The sequence below is a fragment of the Bolinopsis microptera genome, chromosome 2 (assembly GCF_026151205.1).
Source record: "Bolinopsis microptera isolate Bmic1 chromosome 2, MBARI_Bmic_1.0, whole genome shotgun sequence".
Lineage (NCBI taxonomy): Eukaryota > Metazoa > Ctenophora > Tentaculata > Lobata > Bolinopsidae > Bolinopsis > Bolinopsis microptera.
Genome location: NC_087073.1, coordinates 14,826,219 through 14,844,311, shown reverse-complemented (window position 1 = coordinate 14,844,311; position 18,093 = coordinate 14,826,219). Strand labels below are relative to the sequence as shown.

At 39.8% G+C, this 18,093-nt stretch overlaps 2 protein-coding genes across 2 annotated transcripts in view; both read right to left on the bottom strand.

The window, feature by feature from the left end:
- LOC134826239 (PRA1 family protein 3-like) overlaps nucleotides 1–18,093 on the bottom strand; it is a 55,756-nt gene that overhangs the window by 13,793 nt on the left and 23,870 nt on the right. The window lies entirely within an intron of this gene.
- LOC134826824 (uncharacterized) lies at nucleotides 1,100–16,677 on the bottom strand. The gene is made up of 24 exons (XM_063839326.1): nucleotides 16,419–16,677; nucleotides 16,107–16,189; nucleotides 15,843–15,962; nucleotides 15,465–15,665; nucleotides 14,811–14,877; nucleotides 14,002–14,185; nucleotides 13,799–13,841; nucleotides 13,545–13,644; nucleotides 13,283–13,434; nucleotides 12,843–12,897; nucleotides 12,381–12,641; nucleotides 12,057–12,219; nucleotides 10,302–10,421; nucleotides 9,985–10,106; nucleotides 9,673–9,821; nucleotides 9,369–9,497; nucleotides 9,054–9,232; nucleotides 8,772–8,922; nucleotides 8,476–8,556; nucleotides 7,690–7,839; nucleotides 7,353–7,543; nucleotides 3,916–3,978; nucleotides 1,532–1,694; nucleotides 1,100–1,225 (listed from the first exon to the last, which is right to left on the bottom strand). The coding sequence occupies exons 1-24, from the start codon at nucleotides 16,675–16,677 to the stop codon at nucleotides 1,100–1,102; spliced, it is 3,312 nt and encodes a 1,103-aa protein (XP_063695396.1).

The following is an 18,093-nucleotide window of genomic DNA, read 5'->3' as shown; positions in this document are numbered from 1 at the left end:
TATGACTCATCAATAAAAATGGCACCTATCTACCCGCGTCCAGCTAAAACCAACATCCTTGGAATTTGAAAAGGTTATCTTAATGTTATCCCTTTTTATTTGGAAACCTTACGTTCCTGTAGAAATTAAAATGTTGGCTACATTTATTTCCACATTATGAAATACATTTTTTAATTATTAATTTAAAAAGGTAAAATAAAGGAAACTTTAAAAATATTAACTTTTTTGGGGATGATTTATAAAGAGTAAAGGAAATTTTTTAGTTTAAAAAGGTTCTAAAAAAGCCTCCACGCCAATGTTTTTTAACAAACAAGGTTACAATCCTAACTTATTACAAACCGCATTTAAGTGTTAACAGCCAAATCCAAAAAAATTTATAATTAAATTTCAAACTTAAATGGGAGTTTTCACCGGTTAAAAAACGGCCCAAAAAATTCCAAGGAAGAAACACCTAAAAGGAAAGTTCTTACTTTTTGATTTTTTGGGCATTTGGAACTCTCTTTCTCTAACTTTAACAAAGAAAGGGTTCCATGCTTAGGGGGGCCGGTAATTTTATTTCAACAAGTCTTTGGGGTTCCTTTGGTATTACAAAATATTTCAAGCAATTCCTACGAAATTATTTTGGCAGTTAAAAGGCGGGGTGAAAAATTGCTTGCCACCCCTTTTTGGCAAATAGAAATTCACCTTTGACCCTTCGAAAATGTAATTTCATGGAAATTTGTGGACAAAATCTTTAACCCCCATCCATTTGGATTCCCTTTAGACCTAGATATTCCCCTAAACCTTAGAGCTCTCAAAACACCCGGTGAGCCTCCCACTGAGGAATATTGGAATTTTGAACCCAAACTACTTAGGGTTTGAGTTAAAAAACAAACAAATTCTTTAAAAAGGAATCAGGATCAAATGCTACAAAAAATTATAAGGGAAAAAACGATATGACAGAAAAAGCCTGGTGTCTAAACCCCGTTTCCCTACGATTTACCCCAACCCGTTAAACCCGGCACTCCTTTCCCCAAAATGGTAACAACACCGATTTACCGCGAACCCCGATTTACCGCGGATGTTTCCTTACCCCCAAACTCTGCGGTAAATCGGGGTTTTACTGTATCACGAAAATATGGCCTTCCTCACCAGAGTTATACTTCTTTTCATCACTCTCGACCTCCTCTAGAAGCTGTCCAAATACCAACACCAACTTGTTAAACAAGTTCCTCACTGACTTGATCTGGAATATTACTTGTTTTAATTTAGTTGATCACATTTAAAAGTGAAACATTGTATTGTTTTTGTATATAAGAGCTTTAGCCACAGGTAGGGTGGTCTGCAGGGAGCCCCACAGTTTCAATTCCTTGTTTAACTAGCCGTACATCAAGGATATCCACTGTGCTCACCAGGTTAGGCACATAACCAACACTACCCTGCATTTACGAGTAGCTCATCTCTGGTGGGTGTTGTTTGTTATTGAAAAAATCTGATAGCACTAAGTGCTATACATTTCTTATGAAGTATAATTTATACATATTTTATTTACCTGAGCAGCCTTGAGTATGTGGCTCTTATCCTTGCCAGTATCAAGATCTATCACGAAGATAGGGACGCCCTGTTTGTCATCCACGCGCATAGCTAGATGGTCGGTACCATACGCCCTGTTCTGTATATTCTCCTTCTTCTCCAAACAGTTGAACAGGTAGTCCCTGGTTTAGGGGATGATGGAGTTAAGTTTAGATTATAATGTTGTGGGCTAGAGTCTGCCACAGTGCTGAGTGCAAAGTTGTATGGTGTTTCAGAAGCAAACTACTTTGCTGTAATGTTGTTGGTGCAGCTGGCACTTTGATAAGTATATGTTGTGAGTAGTGATACATTTCAGCTTAAAATGTGCAATAAGAGGGTAATAAAAACATTGACAGAAAATGAAAGTATAGTCAGTTAGAAATAAGAATAACCAAGAATGTGCTCAGATTTTCAGCTTTCTAAGTTTTACAAATTTCTCGCACAATTAGAATTGGGAGAATACTAGAAGTCAAAAGATAGCAAGAAACAAGAATAGCAAAAGGAGAACGGTAAAAAGGATTATTGGATTAAGGATTATTGCAAAGGGATCTTGTTAAAAGAGGCAGATAGAGGCATCAGCTTACAAGGATGGTTTTAGCAGACAAAAAGTTCTAAAACCATCCATTTGTCTACTGGAAATATGCTTTCACGACACGATACAGAAATATCAACTTTTCAGCTCGAGAAAAAGGCAATCAAATACAAAACAACATCAATATAACATGTGACACAATATCACCAGTATCCACAAACCACAATAGAATAGATTTAACTTTAGAAGTTAAGATCATTGTATTAATTGAGAAAATTGAAAGGGTGCTTAAAATAATGCATGTTGCTGCTACAGTAAAATGAGTTTTCAAATTTGGCTTCAAATTTAGAAAGATTGAATATCACGCAGAAGTTACCTTCAAAAAGGTTCACACTAGGATTGACAATTAATTCCTTTCTATTTCTCAAATTGAGAGGAATTGAATATTTATTATATGAAAATAAATCCTAGAGGCTAGACCACGGTCAACATGCTTTAACAGCATGACAATACGACATGCTATTGGAAATTTGGGATGAATTCTAACATCACTTGAACACAATATGGTGTCGTAACAAGAAATGCGGCCGCTTTTCTTTTGTGGATGGCCGCTCAATTTCCCGATCCGTGATGGTGTATTTATCATATTCCATACAACCTGGGGACGGCCCAGTCTTTACTGTTTATATAAACATGCAAATATGGCGAAGTGACATGCCGACTGACGAGCGCCGCCCAGTTAATATAATTCTATATTGAATTTGAAAATCGTGTATACTTCTATGTAACCATATGTTTATTGTTTATGCAACCTGACACGGCTCTGTGCAAAATAGTAATACTAACTCAAAATAATAATAATATGCTATCAATTAGTGCCTAGTGGGATACGTACATGATGAAATTAATAATGTACTTGGTTGGTTCAGCGCCGCGCGCCAACAATTATATAATTCAGATTACCACGCAAAATAACTTTGCGCAGGTAGTCACGTGGGCGATAACAGTGCTCGCAGGCACGTACGGTCGCACGCACGCACGCTCGCAGGCACGGTCGCAAAGCTACCATATACAAAAAAAACCTCGATCGCTAACCCTTGTCCTTGACTCTTTTGTGCCTTCGGCACGAGTCATGGATCGGGAAAAAATGCTTTAGGTCGTGCAAAAATTCGATTTCCGCAGAAAACAGAAACATGCCCCACTGGATTTGACCAACGAATTTTACCTGCAACATGACCGGGAAAAGGAACCTTAGATTTGGGTATCTATAACTGGAAAGTGTCACCAGGACTGAGTCCAGAGGACTACCAGACAAACTTACTTTGTTTATAATTTTGCTTCTACAGTCAGGCAATATGCATAATTTGTTAATTGACTATATTGTGCGTTTCAGAATCTGAAAATGGGCGTCAATTGTTGAAAATAGGATATAATAGGGTAAGGAAAAAAGAAAATGTTTAAGTTGATAAGATTCAGAATTAAGAAAAAAAGGAAGTGTTTAAGTTAATAAGATTAAGAATTATTCGTATAATTTTTATGAAAAGATAAACAGAATATTGAAAGGTAAATATGAATGATGCTTAATGAAAGAGAAGTGCTCTATGGTACATCATAGTACGAGGCTTATGGATGTTTTTAAGTAAAGCATTATTAATGGTTAGTGCTTACGTATGTAATAAAAGTAATAGTGATGGAACCAAGCCATTTTGTCTCCTATGATGACCAAAAGTTATGTGCTGTTTTAAGACGAATAAAGGAGAGGATATAGCTGGCTCCAACCTGAGTGAGAAGTGCTGTACTGAATACTGAACCTAGTTCAGGATGAATCTTACCGCACGTGGTTATCCGGAGCAACACTTTTTACACTTTCATCAGAATCTGATTGAGGCTCGCAGCTGACAAAGAAAAATACACTAACAGGGTTTGATTGTGGCAGCGGACACAAAAAGGGTGAGAAGTTACAACTTTTAACTAACATTTTTAAAACTCACACTAAAACCCTTTTCGGAACAGCTTTTAGCAGCAATATATACTAAAGTTTTATTAAACTGACACCAAAACGTTTTTGAAACTACTATTAGCAGGGATGCAAACAGCATTTAAAACATCATTTAACAAACTTACAAAATTTCTCATCACTTACATTATGGACTATGTACAAGGCCACTATGGACTACAAGCCAGTGTAAGATAATATGATAAAGAAACTAAATCATCAAATTTGACAATTGGATAAGGTAAATGCAGAAGAATTAAAAGATTAAAGGACAAAAATGCATATTATTTGCGGAAGAGTCAATGAAAAGAAGAAAGCCTGTCATTTACACGATCGTATCTTGCCGTAATATCAGAACACTGTTCATTGAATCTTGCCTAAGTATCGAAAAATGTAGGATTATTTCGGCACTATCCGTCGCGGAGTCGAGTCCGCGGCGGAGCCGCCGGACTTCGAGCGGACTCCGGCGGAGCCGCCGGACTCCGAGCGGACTCCGGCGGTGCTCCGCCAAAATGTATTTACAGTGGACTCGAGTACATTTTGGCGGACTCCGAGCGGAGCCGAGCGGACTCCGAGCGGACTTTAAAGTCCGCCGCGGACTCCGAGCGGCTCCGCGGCGGCTCGGCGGAGTGTCCGCCGCGGACTAAGCCACTAGGCGGACTCCGGTCCGCCGCGGACTCCGGCAGAGTGCTTGGCGGACTCCGCCGGACCTCTCCGCCAGACTTGAATCCGGCGGAGTCCGGCGGAGCTTGGCGGAGTCCGCCAGCTCGGCGGACTCCGCTCGGAGTCCGCCGGACTCCAACAGAGTCCACTGACTTCCGACCCTCGGCTAAATTTGTCACGTGACATACAACATAGCATTTTGCAATATTGTGGTCAGATGAAAAGGTCGCTAGTGATAAACCTTAACCATTACCCTCACAATGTCAATAGTGTACAACTCTAGTCCTAACTTTGACCCTATAATGTATAAACGTTGACCCTAACCCTCCACCAAACCGTCCGCAGCGAAATATCAATGTCATTGACTGGTCAGCTAAATGAACGCGATGTGCCTTGCATTGTAGAATGAAACCCTACTAGCTGACGCCACTCGCAGCTGTGATGTTCGCTGTACGTCAGCGATCGAAATTTATACGCGTATCACCCGTTAAGATGTGCCACCCGACGCGCCACGCAATTTTTCTCGTTGCTCGTCGCACGTCGACGCCCTCATTAAATTTTTGGAGAAAATCGCTCGCCAAAATTTGTTGGACCAGGACGATGTTGTTGTTCGTCGACGTGCGACGAGCAACGAAAAAAATTGTGTGGCGCGTCGAGTGGCACATCTTAACGGGGGATACGCGTATAAATTTCGATCGCTGACGTACAGCGAGCAGCACAGCTGCGAATGGCGTCAGCTAGTAGGATTTCATCCTACAAGGCACATCGCGTTTACCTAGCTAACCAGGTCATTTCCGCGTCCGGCGGTCGCGCGCTACTGCAAGCGAGAGGGCTATAGTTTAACGGGTGATACTCTTAAAATATCTGTTCCATATATTGGACCGTCGACGAGTCCAACTCGGCGCGCGTCCTGGTAGGTTGTAAACCTACAAGCTATAGTTAGAGCAACACATCGCGCCACAAGCCAAATATTTATCAACATCTTGACTAGCTACGCGGTCCTTTTCCGCAATATGCGCTCGCGCTGTGCTCAAAAATTGACGTCGTCAATCAATCAACATCAAGATTTTAGTTTTACATTTGACCTTTATGTCAAAAAATCTTTGAATTTTCAATCGGTGGTCGATGTTACCTGAGGACCTCAGGCTTCGTCCTTACTTCGTCACAGGACGATCGGAGCTCGAAGAGCATAGAGAGTGCTGGCTGGCGTCGTCCTGTGATGGTCGACGTATTTTTGCTTGCTAAAAACGCTTCCCCATATGAGATAATATGACAAAAATTGTTTTGGTCACGTGACCAGTCAATGACATTGATATTTCGCTGCGGACGGTTTGGTGGAGGGTTAGTATAGGGTCAACGTTTATACATTATAGGGTCAAAGTTAGGACTAGAGTTGTACACTATTGACATTGTGAGGGTAATGGTTAAGGTTTATCACTAGCGACCTTTTCATCTGACCACAATATTGCAAAATGCTATGTTGTATGTCACGTGACAAATTTAGCCGAGGGTCGGAAGACGAAGGTCGGAAGTCAGTGGACTCTGTTGGGGTCCGGCGGACTCCGAGCGGAGTCCGCCGAGCTGGCGGACTCCGCCAAGCTCCGCCGGATTCAAGTCTGGCGGAGAGGTCCGGCGGAGTCCGCCAAGCACTCCGCCGGAGTCCGCGGCGGACCGGAGTCCGCCTAGTGGCTTAGTCCGCGGCGGACACTCCGCCGAGCCGCCGCGGAGCCGCTCGGAGTCCGCGGCGGACTTTAAAGTCCGCTCGGAGTCCGCTCGGCTCCGCTCGGAGTCCGCCAAAATGTACTCGAGTCCACTGTAAATACATTTTGGCGGAGCACCGCCGGAGTCCGCTCGGAGTCCGGCGGCTCCGCCGGAGTCCGCTCGGAGTCCGCCCGGAGTCCGGCGGCTCCGCCGCGGACTCGACTCCGCGACGGATAGTGCCATTATTTCAAGATAACAGACTGCCACTCTTGTCATATCTGTCTATTTTATCTTTATATATATATATGAAGAAAGATTAAAAATTTCCGAAGAGTTGCATGATCTTTATGAAGATGGCTTCATGAAAAGAGTTTCGCTTTTATGATGAAGTAAGTTTTCATGCAATTTAAAGAGCAAATCAAGTAAGTTGAAAAGTAAGTTGACTCAGACACGTTGCTGGCCTTACTGGGTAAATGAGTAAAAATGTAATTAACCGTCCTGAAATTATCATGAGCCTATAGTAGTTAAGTAGTACTAGGAAATGCCGCGTTTTCACTTTAAAGCACAGGAAACTGTCGATGAGTTGGTTAGATTTTCTTCAATGACGTTTAAAAACCATGCGGAAATAGGATGCATAAAACATTCCATGCACGATCAGGCGAGCTTGTAGTAGGAAACTTCCGTTTCGGCGTATAATATAAGAAACTCCTCGCTAAACAAGACTGCTGACGCACGCTGCATCACATTTTCAAATAAGTCATGCTCATAATGTCAATATACCAACTTTAAAACCCCATGCAGCACTGGATTTTCCCGCGACTGAAAAACTAGCATGCAAAATGCACGTGACTGTGAACACCTGGTGTGAACTCATGCCCGACAAGATAACCGATTATCTAGCTCCTTTACCTTTTCCCGTTCATGTTGGTGTTCTCAGGAGCCTCCTCCTCAATGTACCTAAAGGAGCTATCACTTTTTCTGATCGTCTCCCTGTTTACCCCCTGAGTCATCTCCACTATTCCCGTTTTGGGGTTGAGCGACATGGTGTGACGGAGTGCGAACTCTTCCGGAGCGTCCGGAGCGGACGGACCTGAGGGAACCTGGGACCAGAACAGTCAGGATGATGTGAGGTGACACATTAAATTTTAAAGCTAAAATTTTTGTTTTTATTTGTAAGCTTAAAGATAAGAACTTTTAGTGAGATAAAGGTCCTAAATAATCTGAGTGATCTCATGCTACAACTCACGTGAGGTAATGGCTCAACAACGTAACAAGAAACTGACAAAACAGCGGACTCTTTACGAGGGATCGTCTCCAGGAGACTGATCAGGGTTCGGGAGAACTTGTGTCGAGCGTCAAGGAAGGAGAAACCACTACTCAGCTGCCGTACTACGTTCTGAGGGGGCGTTACAGCTGATTATAACCAGAATGTTTAAAAACTGATAACCAGTTGAAATGATAAGTAAACTATTTATGATTATGGATACGAATAACGATGTTAATTAGCGAACAACATTTCGATATTGAAGAGCAACAGTAATTTAACGGCAGCTTCATTATATATAATACAATGACCAGAATAAGTACATTTCGGTGATCAATAAGTACAAGCATTGAGAAGTGTGAGAGTAAATGTTGGTAAAGGAAGTCACTACTGTCTACTCATCATCATTTATGGATGCGACAAGTAACCGTAGGAATATTAGAGGAATTGTTCTTATCTGACTATTTAGTTTAAATGTAATTGCAAACGTGCATTTAAAAATACTTACAGATCAAATATTTGTTAATCGATTTCTAAACAACATTTCATTCATTGAGACCGCATAACAAATGGGTAGATAATAGCTTAATACAATAATATACATGATAATAATATGATACATGTACATTACCAGGCTGAAGTTTCATGTTGTTCAATTCGACATAGAAATGCGATGTTGTAATGGGCACCTACAATACAATTCACTACCTCCAAGTGCAAATAAGTGAGAACAAGCACCTTCTACAAGTGTAAACTGCAGACTGTTACCTGAATAAAAGTAATCTCGTGGGGGAGGAACTGGGTAGGATTAGAACTGAGGAGTGTATCAACTCCAACCACACCAACCACCTGGAGAAGAGATATCAGGTTTGGTTGAAATGGATTGATATCGATGAGATACTATAAACCGCCTTGCTCATTTCCTGTTAATCGAATGTTATGTATAACCTATGCTATAGCGTGCGCCGACTTATATCCTTTATATAACTATCGTTCAAGATGCATGTAGGGAAAACATGAAATGGAGATATAAGAAACAGTTGAAGTTATCAAATAATCACTACCTTTTCCGTATCATTTTTGAGAGGCAGAACCAGGAAAGCTCCGTCTCTATCCTCATCTACCGCCCATCTGTCCATGGCCCACAGGTGTACTTGGTTATTGTTACGGATCTGGTTTATGTACACTGCCTTGCCCGACCGGCGCACTTGATTACTGGATAAGAGGGGGTAAATATCACATTTACATTCCATTTCCATCTGTTTATTCTATCACATTTAGAGATGCGCAGTAGGCTGGCTATATTCGAATTCAAACAAATGTAATATTCTTACAACCAAGCCTACCTGATGCACTTCTGTGTAGCGTACAGAGTCCTGCCCATGAGAATATTTTGATCATTAGCAGTACTTGCAACGTATCTCAACAGTGTTTTGTCCTCGTCTTCATCGTCTGCGTCGGGATCTGTTTCTATCAACGCTATGTACGCGTTTATTAACCGTCCACTACCGTGATATGCAAAGTCCTGGAATTATTAACAATAAACATGGGTCGTGGACAGCATGCAGATGTGAATCAGTTGAGTATAGAATTCGGACATGTAAATTGTAAGCTCTTGTAAGCACTGCCTCATATTGATACAAAACACCGGATTATTTCACCTTTTCAATGATATCGAAGAAACTTCTGAAGTAGAGATTGTGATCAGATCCGGATATTTTGGGAAGGAGATGCATCACCTCCAGCCATCTCCTCCTCTTCCTCTCTCGGCGTAGATCTCCTCGTTGGGTCTAAAAAGAGATATGTTTCAAATTTCCTCGACATGAATTTGAATATTTAACAATAACAGCAAGATTTTGATAGGAAACGACATGTAAAGTCTAGTTGATGAATAAAAAGCTTTTCAAAATATCAAATTTAAACCCGTCCAATTTTGGGTGCTGTTTCTAATTTCTCAAAACTCACCTGGACGACAAGGCCAACGAAGTCTAGTAGTCTGTCCATGTAATCGTCACTGTCCAGTACTTTGTGGAAGGAATGACACAACTTCAGGAAGTCTTCTCTCAGTAAATCCTTCTTATCAACCTCTTCCACCGACTTGCATATCTGTTTTGCTGAAATAGGAAAGTAAAACCGACGTTATAGTTCTTATCTTCTCTTTCATTGCTCTTAAAATTTACCAATTGTTAATTGCGCCAAAAAACGCTTAAAATAAATACAGCAATGTTAATTAAAAAAGCGGTGATCAAACAAGGTGAGAAAGTGGTAACTACTCACACATTTCAACATTGTAAGGTTTAGTAGAGTTCTTTTGCCACTGAGATAGAACTGCAAGAATCTCTGTGCGATCCAGGTAGCCAAGTTTATCCACGTCCCATTCATCAAACAAATCATTTATCCTGATGAAAATTCGTTTTTAAACGAATAAATGAGCTTTGCAGTTATTCAAACAACAGGAATTGGGTATAAAGATTTTATTTCTACGAATATTCCGCATATTGAGCCAGAGTATTTGTTCTCGACCCGAACCCTCTATATTAAGAGTCTTGAACTTTTCTGAGAAATAAACTGAACAAGTTTAGAGCAAAACTAACTTGGTCATCATAGCGTGATGTTTGGCAGCAAGTTTCTCATCTAACTGTCTGGATTGTCTCTGTTGGGGTGTCTCTTGGAAACTGTCCTCCAGGAACTCAGATAGTGCTGTCAGTGCTCGCCTGAATACACAAGCACATCAGTTAATCCGTGTAAGGTGTTTCAACAATTAAATTAAACGCTGTTTAGTAAACTCATGTCTGGGACCTGGTTAACTATGATTTGATTTGAAACTTTTACAAAATAGCAAATATACAAATGTACAGCAAATCGAACAAACATATAAAATGGGCCGAAATGTATAAATGCTATAAAGCGTGGGTCAGTGAAACAAGTACAGAGGACAACTTTTAAAACACGAGGTTTATGGCCGCCCAAAGTCTCAATAACGTCACCTCCACCTAGTAATAAAATTATGAAATATGAAGTGTGAAACAAATTATGAAATATGAAGTGTGAAACAATCAAAAAAATAGCTCGTATATAAATTATAAATAAATAAATTATAAAATTGTCTCTCAAATACAGATAACGTCCGAAAACTATTAAGATACGCAATACTCATTCAAATACTGATCAGTGTCCGAGAGACATGAATTGCTTCACGGTGGTTTCTTATCACGGCTACAGACTTTCCCGTACCGGATATAGTGGTCGAGGTGAGTCTGTTCAACCCTCTTCTTCTTCAGGTCGGTAACCAGATGTTTCCTCGTTGCTCGTTCTTCGCTAGATCTATCTGGACAGATCCATACATTTTTGTGGGTCTCAACTAGCCTCAGTCTTCCTGTTTTCGTCAGAATCTGTTGAACCGCTGTAGAGCTTGGGACAGTGATCTTTACTGGTCGGATAGTCGTACTACCTGGCCTCTTCCTGCCGACTCTAGTCGCTTCGAAGTGAGGTTTCTCCCCAATCTCCTCCAGAACTGCGGTTAATAGCGCTGGAAGCTGTTCTCCCTCTTCTTCTTTCAACCCAAACACAATCAGGTTCTTGCTCCTGTCCTCCTCTGCAGCCACACTCTTCATCACCTTCTTCAGGATGTTACTGTTGCAGACCGTACCACTTGCACTGTTCTGTTGTACAGCTGCACTGTAGCTCTTAATCCCTGACTCCACCGTTGTTTGCACTGTCTTCTTAACCGACGTCTTAAACAACTCCAGTTCTTTGTCCTTCTGCACAAGCAGCTGGCCCTGCAGCCTGATCAACTTATCCTTGTCTTCTAACGCTTCCGTCTTCAAGAAATATATGATCTCCTCCATTTTAGCCATCTGGCATTCATGCCGTTGAACGAGGTCTATTGCTTCCACAAGCCGAAGTGCCAGATGCTTTTTATAGACAGTTGGAGCCATAAATATTTCTCTGTCCATATCTCCACAAATATCTCTGTCGTCGATTTTCAGTTCTTTTCCCAGCGTATTGAACCACTTAGTAACACTGTCCTTCAATTTTGTCTGTTCATCATACTCGAATCCTTGAATTTGGTCCAGAGATTGGGTCACCTTACGATCATCCTCCATAATGTACTTGTATAGGAATGTACAAGTACACACGCAAAGGCTAACTACACGGTAGCAGCAAACTGAACTTATCGCAATTTACAAAAGATAAGAGAGCTCGATAATTGCAACGTAAGCTACACTGACTACACACAACTATAATTTCCATACCTAACAGTAACACTTCTCATCAATGTTAAACAACTCCATTCAGCTTTAGGAACTACACAGATATGTTAAACATTTACTAAGGATCAAACTAACGGATGAGGGTCCTCGCCCAGAAGCCGCTCAGTGACGTAGATGAACTCCTCGAGGTTAATCTTGGTATCTATTTCTTGGTCTCTGGGTTGAGTTAAGTGGGAGGGGATCTCTTCTCCGATTAGTTCTATGTCATGTTTCAGTAGTTGAACCTCTTCTTCGTCATCTAGGAATATTAATTAGTGAATTATTCCGCAGTTATGTTCTTTACTACGCAGTGAGTTACTATGTACGTGATGAAAATGATCAAATGGTGAAAAGTATGAAGATAAGTTGAAGATGAGAAGTGTGAGTTGATTATTGGCAAGATGTTATATTGGACTCAACTGATTTCAGTTATCCAAGGTTCGTCGGAAGGTGATTCGTCAGTAGGTGATTTGACGGATGGTGATTCGTCGGAAGATGGACTATTGATGTGGATGACTGATGTGACGGGAACAAAATCATCACCAATGCTGGTTTCTGACTGTAACGAAAATATCGATTTCCTAGCAGACATTTTCTTATTGGGTGCTTCTAAATCATCATGTTCGGTATTTTCGACTGTGGTGTGAACAATGTGGACAGTCGGAGTGGGTGATGTTTGTGCTGTGAGAGAATGGGGGAGGAAATTTAGGTAAAATGATTGAGGAAGTATGTGTAATATACATATATTTACTGAAGACCAGCGAAGATGTGAAACATTAGTTGTGTTCTTACCGTCAGTATGATAACTCATGTTCCAATTACCCAAATGTTAAATTCTATTCAAAATCAAAAGTTAACAATTTTTTGAAATAATTTGCTCACCATCGTCCTCTGGAGGTAACCGGACAGTTTTCTCTGGAGATGAAGGTTCCGTAGTCTGTAAAACGAAAAGTGAATACAGACTCTTAGAATTTTATCGAACAAAAAGTTGACAGGCCGGTGAAGTATATTTTAGAGGTTGGGATGATCCAGAAATTCAAGAACTACGTCCTAGCTACTGTGTAAAGCTGAGATAAATCGTTCTCAAATTTCATATTGTGACAAAAATTTAGAACTCACCACGCGCGCGCGCGCGACTTTTAAAACACACTCACTGCTACAAGCTACACTTCTAGCATGACACAAACTGATACAAACTAGCAGTAGCTTGAGCCGCGCGGGCCATAAACACGCTGTTGCCAAGACAAGTGTAGTGTCTTAACTTATTATACTGTCGACAGTCTCAATAACCTGCGAGTACTTTATTTAATCTAATAACTAACCAATTCTTGGGCTGCCATTGGTTCATCGACTGCCGGAGTGTCGATGGTTATTGGAGTCTCTGAGTAGACCGGGATAGATGCGCTGCCACAGAAGGGTGTAGTCATTACACTGGGCGTGGGAGTGGGGCTGTACACTGTGTCCTTATCTGACCCTGAAGTTAAGTTTAGAGTTGGATAGGTAATTGCTCAGTTAGTAGATCAATCACCTTAAGTGTAGTATTTTAGCGATGAAAAGCTATAAAAGTTCCACCAAAATGCTTACAGTCGAGTGGGTTGGTTATGTATTTCTTCATGTTGATAGGTATGTTGCCGTAGAACTCCTTGATCAATGTTAAAATGTGTGCTCTATTCAGCTGATTCTCCTGAAAGTTCAATATTATCATTATTATTAACACTTATAATTATGATAACTGCAAGCAATGTAGTTAAGTTCGCAACGTCTGTTTCATATTATAAGCTGTCTCTATGCAAGATAGTTGTCACGTCTCACAGCAAGATGTATGAAGGAAAACGAACCTGTTCTTTATCGATTGAACGGAAGAGTGATGTTAATGCGTGTCTGAAAAATTGAACTTCAAAATAAAATCCAGTAAATAAGTAAGATTGACGGATAAGTCCAACTATGACGAACATCTTGAAACATTTTTCAGAAAATAACATAAAAGAATATAGAAGACAATCTTAGGAGAAACCCCCCTTCCGCACTGCAACAAACTAACTGTAATCGTTGGCGCTGATCCCCCACAGGTACAGCTTTAGCGCACGCCTCAATGTGCTGCATTAGCGCTCCAAACGCTCCAATAGGCCATCCTTCAGTGCGGTCCATGACGTATTTACAGTACTGCTGACATGAAATAGCGTCCTTCCTGTCGTCTAGTGGTACTGGTTGTATGTACTTACACACTGCAACGATAAGAGAATTACAGAAGAGGTATTTGTGTACTGTAATATAGTGATTACAGCACTCGCCACTCGCCAGTATTACACGTAACTAATGGCAAACTCGCCACTCGCCAGCATTACACTCTGTTCTCTCTTTCTGAGAGGAGCTTAAACGGCTTCACTCTATACCACACATATAATAATACACATATAATACATAACATATATGTAGTATGACAGCGTGTACTCTTACCATGACTAATTATTCTGTTGACTGGCCAGGCTTGAAGCCTCTGAGTTGACTAGACATGGATCTGTTAAACATGTTTAATATGATGTGTACATGTAGTGTACTGTGGCCTGTGTGACACTGTGACACTAATCATATTGATTCCATATGTGTGGGGAAGGACCTCTGGCTTGCTTGGTTTAGCTTGCTAAAGCATGCATGCTGCTACAATCCGTACATGTTTCAATGGGATTATTATAATCCGTGCTTATCTTCAAGACGTGTTTTTTTACTTAATCTACAAGATTTTAGTTTATTTATAGTACTTAAGTGAATTCGTGTCGTGATTCGTGACACATATCATAAGCATGCCAACAAACAATGGACATTGAAATGAAGGACTGATGTTAGATGTACCTTCGCGCATTTCTTCGTTGAACTTGGGCACTTTCTCCTCCATAAACGATCTCAGAGCACGTTGAATCTGGTGAAAACAGTTGAAAGTTAGCAAGTAGAGAATAGTGTTGTTAAATCTTTGTAATGTTGTGAAATGGAAAGTAACGTGATTATATACATTTACAGTTGTTATATATAACAACTGTAAATGTGATGTACAAAGAGAGTACAAAGAGAGTTTTATAGATCGGTGATAAACATTCATTGAAATATGAGTTATTCTGGTACAAAAATAGCAACATAGTAAGTAATAATTAAAAATAGTAAGTGAGAACGGGTGGTGATTCAATGTTCTGATAACCCAAAATTTGTCTGCAGCTTAACCAGGCATGTTAACATGCTTGTTAATTCTGCTCATCAAGCTCGCTTTTTAAATTTGTTTGAAATTTATGAAGCACAAGTTTACGCTAGAAAATTAATGTTGAAAAATGTACATGAGCGTAGATGGTTAATCAAGAATTGCTCCATGATCGATCTTAATTCAAAACTGGAGATTTCAATCGCTTGTAATGTGCCCACAATCAGCGGTGAGTCAAACAAAAGTTAAACCCAACATAAATAATAAACAAATTTTAAGCTTCCAAAAAGTAATAATAGATGTGACTGATCTAGTACTTTATATTGAGGAATAGTTTCGTCTCCAAAGCTCCATTTCTGGAAAGATTTAGCAGTGATCTCGGTTCTTCTGTCCATCTCAGCAGGTTCCAGCGCCTCCTTTGTCTGGCGCTGGTAACGCCTCTTGCGCGCATCGGAAGTTATCTTAGCGGACTTGCTGTGACGAAGCTTGGCAACTAGTTGCCGCAATTCTGTTTTTACCTGCATCAAATTATATTTAAAGTCAAGTAAAGACGTTTATCTGAGAACTTATTTCTTAAATTAAATATTCACGTTTAAACCCTCAAAAGAATCAAGCCATATAATATTTTTCAGATATTATCTGAACTTTTAAACAATAACACACATGATAAGAAATCATATTTTCTAGAAATAAACCTCATTCAACCCTTTCATGTAAGGGCTGTTCTTGATGAGATGATTGTAGCGAGGATTATTCCTCATCAGATGTTGGGCCAGATAGTTCAGAGGGTTGAAGTTGTCTTTGGCTTTTCCCACCTGATAGTCACGTGATATTAGACACGTGATGTTTACACGTACCGTACATGATTCCAGCAATAATGTACGAAATGTACATAAAAATCGATAGAATTAGAACTTCCTTAAAGTTTAAACTCTAAAGTGATTATAAAAATATCAAACTTCTTCAAGAAGTGATTCAAGTCCCAATACAAGGGAAGGAAGGCAGTTGTCTATAAGATACACTCTAAGTTCGTCGGTGCCACCTGAAGGAAAACAATTCCGTAATGATAAAATCAAATATGTATTATTATAAAATTCAATAAAATATGATATGATTATAGACAGTATCTAAAGTTTTAAGGGTACCATACATTTAACATATATAATATATATGTAATTACAAGGTTTTGGTATTATGAAAGTTAAACGAAGAATGATAGGGGCTGGATGGTTACAAGTAATGATGAAAGTAATGGTCAAACTGAATATTACCAATGTTTTCCAGCCAATCCTTTGTCAAGATATCCAGAGGAATCTTCTTGTTCCTTTTGAAGTTTATATCTCTGCCTTCAAGCACTATCGCTCGTTTATCTCTGATATTCCTCCTTATTTTGTTGTTGATGTTCTTCTCATTGATTCTGCGCCAGCGCCTCACAGCAATGACGTGGTTAGGAAGGATGCGCGACGGAGAGAGGGCGTTCAGGAGCTCCCCTCCAGGACTACTGTCCCTCTGATCAGGGATAGCTGCCATTCCTACGCAACATTGTGAGGATTACAAGTTGTGAATAATTAAAATTGTGTTAAATTATAATACAAAATTAGAAAGGAAATTTAATGATCTGCTTTAGAAAAAAAAAGGATTCAGCCATTCAAGTTCGAATGTTTGATCAAGCAGTGAAAGATATTAGGATTTTATGAAAAGAGCAGTATCACTGAAGCTTTAAAAGTTGTTCCATGCTTCAAATCATACAACAGCTAGTTTCAGAACTAAAGATCAGCAGAGATTTATGTAAACATGTTTGATTATCCAAATGCTGTATTATGTAGTAGACTTTAATTCAATGCTGAATCATGTGTAGATAATAAAATATAAAAGCATACTAACTTGCTCTAATAATGAAAAGTCTGAATGCTATTCAAGCATTAAACATACAAGAGAAGTCAATTCAAAGAATGCATAGGAAGTCTTGACTATGGTTGTGATTAAAAGAATAGCATATTTCATGATTATATAGTTTCACATATTTAACAAGTGCAGTGTCTTAATAAGACAACATAAAATAAGGAGCTATGTTCCTAAATTTAAATGAAAAGCCAATATTTTCATTCTCAGAGCTCTCCTCAGTGCAATATCCGTGCTTCCAAAAGTCCTGAGAATATCGACTGGTTATCAACAGACTACCGTCTTCCAGTGAGATGTCTGTTCTCTTACTCTTGTCATTACTTATAAAGGTCATCGTACGTGTTGCTCCAATCGAAACAGTAAGAATCAATGATTCCAAATCAATTACAGGTTCATCATCCCTGTGCATATCAACATTGTTGGATCCGGATTGATACTTAGTAATGAGACATGAGTTAACGTGTTGTTTAGGTGGACATTTGGGTGTAATCAATGCATTGAGCAGTTTGTGAACCACTGCTGGCATTTCTTTTGGCTCAAAAATGTAGCCAAATTTACGATAAGAGTGGATGCCATAATAAAGAACACGAGATTTCTCACCGACCATTTTGAAATCTTCTTCTTTGTCTTTCACAAACTTTGCAAGCTCATTTTTCAGTTCAGTATCGATTGCATTTGGATCATGCATCACATAAGGTTCACAAGCAGGTCCTAACTTGATAGATTTTGAGGAGTCAGAAATAGTTGGGATTTCAAAACAATGTCTCTTGGTATTAGTTACACTGTCATGCGAACTGGAAGGCAAAGACTGGCTATGTGTCTTTAAAGGAGAATTGTGTAAAATTTGGACCTGTTTGGTTAGATCTTCTCCATCAAATTTATTTGATATTCTCGGAGTTAATTTTGGATTTTGTGGAGGAGCCTCTGAAGTCCCTACCTCTGAAACCTCCAAAAATGGAGGTTTTTCTTCTGGCTCATCAATATCTGAGTTAACACCTCTGGAAAATGGTCTGGCCACCATTTCACTGCACGGAAACCATACAT